This window comes from Coregonus lavaretus (genome assembly GCF_964263955.1).
Source record: "Coregonus lavaretus genome assembly, contig: HAP1_SCAFFOLD_10449, whole genome shotgun sequence".
In the NCBI taxonomy this organism is placed as follows: domain Eukaryota; kingdom Metazoa; phylum Chordata; class Actinopteri; order Salmoniformes; family Salmonidae; genus Coregonus; species Coregonus lavaretus.
In genome coordinates, this window is record NW_028165819.1 from 1,611 (window position 1) to 5,033 (window position 3,423).

General features: G+C 50.8%; 1 protein-coding gene across 1 annotated transcript; it reads left to right on the forward strand.

Annotated features, from left to right (window-relative positions):
* Positions 1 to 1,026: 1,026 nt before the first annotated feature.
* On the forward strand, positions 1,027 to 2,670 carry LOC311115451 (zinc finger transcription factor Trps1-like; the record flags this gene model as incomplete). Its single annotated transcript, XM_084190628.1, has 1 exon — positions 1,027 to 2,670. The coding sequence occupies one exon, from the start codon at positions 1,027 to 1,029 to the stop codon at positions 2,668 to 2,670; it is 1,644 nt and encodes a 547-aa protein (XP_084046754.1).
* Between the last annotated feature and the right edge of the window lie 753 nt (positions 2,671 to 3,423).

Sequence of the window (3,423 nt, forward strand, 5' to 3'; positions counted from 1 at the left end):
CCAGTGATTTCTGGGAGACTTCCATGGAAAGTGGGGAAACGTTCGTATGAAAACGTGTCTGTCGGCATTGCCGTGTGAGGTGTCACCTGACAGAAGTTGGCGGTAAATGCCAAACCCTACCTGTGGCAGAATGACAGGAAGGAGAGAAAAATAAATAGAACAGGGAATGGAAAGGAAAGGTGATAAATGAGGGCAACTGTAAACACTTTGGTAACTGTAAACAGAGACTCTTCAGACAGAACAAATTAATGCTGCTACTTTGCTGAGTTTCTACATCTGTAAAGACAGAGAGAGAGACTATTCAGACAGAACAAAGTAATTCTGCTACACCCCGGCATTGACAAACTCCCGGCAGTGAAGGACAGAAGAGCTGTAACTATCAGGACTAGAGTCCCCATGCGTTTTATATTGCAGTCATTCTCGGATCATTTTAAGGCTTGATTCAATCTGTATCGCTGAAGATCCTCGGCGCAATTGAAATTGAAAGGGAATTTCCGAATGAGCCGACATGTTCACCGTGTGTGTTTACCGTGTGTGTTTACCGTGTGTGTTTACCGTGTGTGTTCACGTGTGTTTACCGTGTGTGTTCACCGTGTGTGTTTACTGTGTGTGTTTACCGTGTGTGTTTACCATGTGTGTTTACCGTGTGTGTTTACCGTGTGTGTTTACCGTATGTGTTCACCGTGTGTGTTTACCGTATGTGTTCACCGTGTGTGTTCACGTGTGTTCACCGTGTGTGTTTACCGTATGTGTTCACCGTGTGTGTTTACCGTGTGTGTTCACCGTGTGTGTTTACTGTGTGTGTTTACCATGTGTGTTTACCGTGTGTGTTTACTGTGAATGCAGTCTCTGTGAACGTGGGAACATTGCCTTTAAGTTTCAATCACACTATAGCGCCAATATTCAGCAATATGGATTGAATCAAGCCCTTAGTGTTGTGGTAATATTCTCTACTATGAAATTCATTTTATTATTAAGGATATATTTAGGTAAACATTTTTATGTATAGCTTGATACATAAATAAAATGTCTATCTCTGTCCCTCACCAGACTCCCCGGCCGCTGAACATCATCAAGCAGAACAACGGCGAGCAGATCATCCGCCGGCGCACGCGGAAGCGCCTCAACCCCGACCCTCTGCCCTCCGAACCTGTGGGCTCCAAGCAGCAGAGGGTCAACAGCGAGGAGCGCCTCAACGGCAGTCCCCTGGAGCGCCGGCCAGGAGAGGATGGGCCAGGCTCGGACGGAGGGCCCGTCCCTCGCCCTGTCCCTCGCAGAGGGGAGCCCCCGAACGACCTGGGCAAGTACGAGGCCTACGGCTCCTCTGGGGCAAAGAGCCACCCCAGCCCCCGCTCCACCCATGCCTTCCTAGTTAGCCAGACCCTGGAGATCCACAAGCGATTGCCTCCTTTGCACATACACAACAAGAACCCTGCGGAGGGAGGGGCGGAGGGGAACGGGGTGTGCTCGACCGGGGTCCATCACACGGGCTTGGAGGGGAAGGGCAGCTTGTCCTCCGAGAGGGGTAGCCCCATCGAGAAGTACATGCGTCCCTCCAAACAGGCCAGCTACTCGCCACCGGGCAGTCCCATCGAGAAGTACCAGTACCCGTTCTTAAGCCTGCCCTTCATCCACAACGACCTGCAGAGCGAGTCCGACTGGATGCGCTTCTGGACTAAGTACAAGATGTCTGTTCCGGGCAACCCACAGTACCTAGGTCACATGCCTGGTCTGCCCAACCCTTGCCAAAGCTTTGTGCCTTACCACACCTTTAACTTACCCCCACACTACCCTCTCACGCCCTCCGCCGGCCCCGAAAGCGACATCCCTCTTGACCTGGCCATCAAACATTCCAAACTGCCCCCCACCGCCAACGGCTCCACCGCCTCTGCCGTTACCGTCAAGGAGAGAAGTAGCAGCGCCGACAAACGGGCCTTGCCCACGGTCCCGGCGGAGAAGGAGGTAGAGAAGCATAGAGAGCAGCAGGGGAGAAGAGAGGACAAAGTAGAAGAGGGGGCATCCCCCCAGCCTCCTCCTCCGCTAGACATTGCAGCCAAGCCGGAGAGGGTGGACCAGGGCACTCAGGATGAGCTGACCAGTAAGGAGAGGGTGGACCAGGGCACTCAGGATGAGCTGACCAGTAAGGAGATGTTGGACCAGGGCACTCAGGATGAGCTGACCAGTAAGGAGAGGGTGGACCAGGGCACTCAGGATGAGCTGACCAGTAAGGAGATGTTGGACCAGGGCACTCAGGATGAGCTGACCAGTAAGGAGAGGGTGGACCAGGGCACTCAGGATGAGCTGACCAGTAAGGAGATGTTGGACCAGGGCACTCAGGATGAGCTGACCAGTAAGGAGAGGGTGGACCAGGGCACTCAGGATGAGCTGACCAGTAAGGAGAGGGTGGACCAGGGCACTCAGGATGAGCTGACCAGTAAGTGCGTCCACTGTGGCATCCTCTTCCTGGATGAGGTTATGCACGCCCTGCACATGAGCTGCCACGCTGACGCAGGGCCCTTCCAGTGCAGCATCTGCCTGCACGCCTGCACAGACAAGTATGACTTCACCACACACATACAGAGAGGGCTTCACCTGCCAACCGCCGAAGCTGAGACTGAGGCCGAGGCTGAGGCCGAGACAGAGGCCGTTGCTCCAAAGGACTCTGTGTGATTTTGGTGCACCACAGACTTGGACTTCTAGCACAGGCATAGCAGTATGAAAAAGAAGAAAATAAACTGACAAACGCGACGTACTGTAATGATTGAATGAGAAGAAGACTTCTCGCTCAACGTGATAGCTTCTGTAGGGAACTCATATCATCTAAACATTTATATTGGACATAATACTTTTTTTGTTTTCTTCTGTTTTTGTAAAGGAAAACGCTTTTGAAGAAAATGGTACTACAAGTAGCTGCTTATTTTTAGTTTTTTGCTATTGTTTATTTTTTTATTTGGAAGTGTAACTATGACAAGGCAGTTCAGCGAACGACAAGGTACATCTGCACATGTTTTGGGGATTCGTTTATTATGCAGTGGGTTGGATGTTCTTTTTCCTGGTTGGTTCAATGTTCCAAATGGAATGAGGAAGTGTGAATTGATATGTAAAATGGGGAGATGGGAAACGTCAGTCGTCTGTCATAATCTCCTTCACGGTGGATGGGCAGAGCGATGACGAGTGATTGGATCGTCCTCAAATAAACGTCCTCAGGGAACGCCCGTGGCTGAGTCAAAAAAACATATCCTACAGTGGTTTCAGTCGCATTGGTCTCCACTTAACATCCAACTAAGTGTCTTATGTTTTAATGTATTTTAGTTATGGATACAGTTTGGTCTTTTTTTTTTGGGGGGGGGGGGGGGGGGGGGAGTTCTATTGTCACAGAACTTCCTCTAGACATTTTAAGCTGCTGCCTTAGTTGCTAGGATG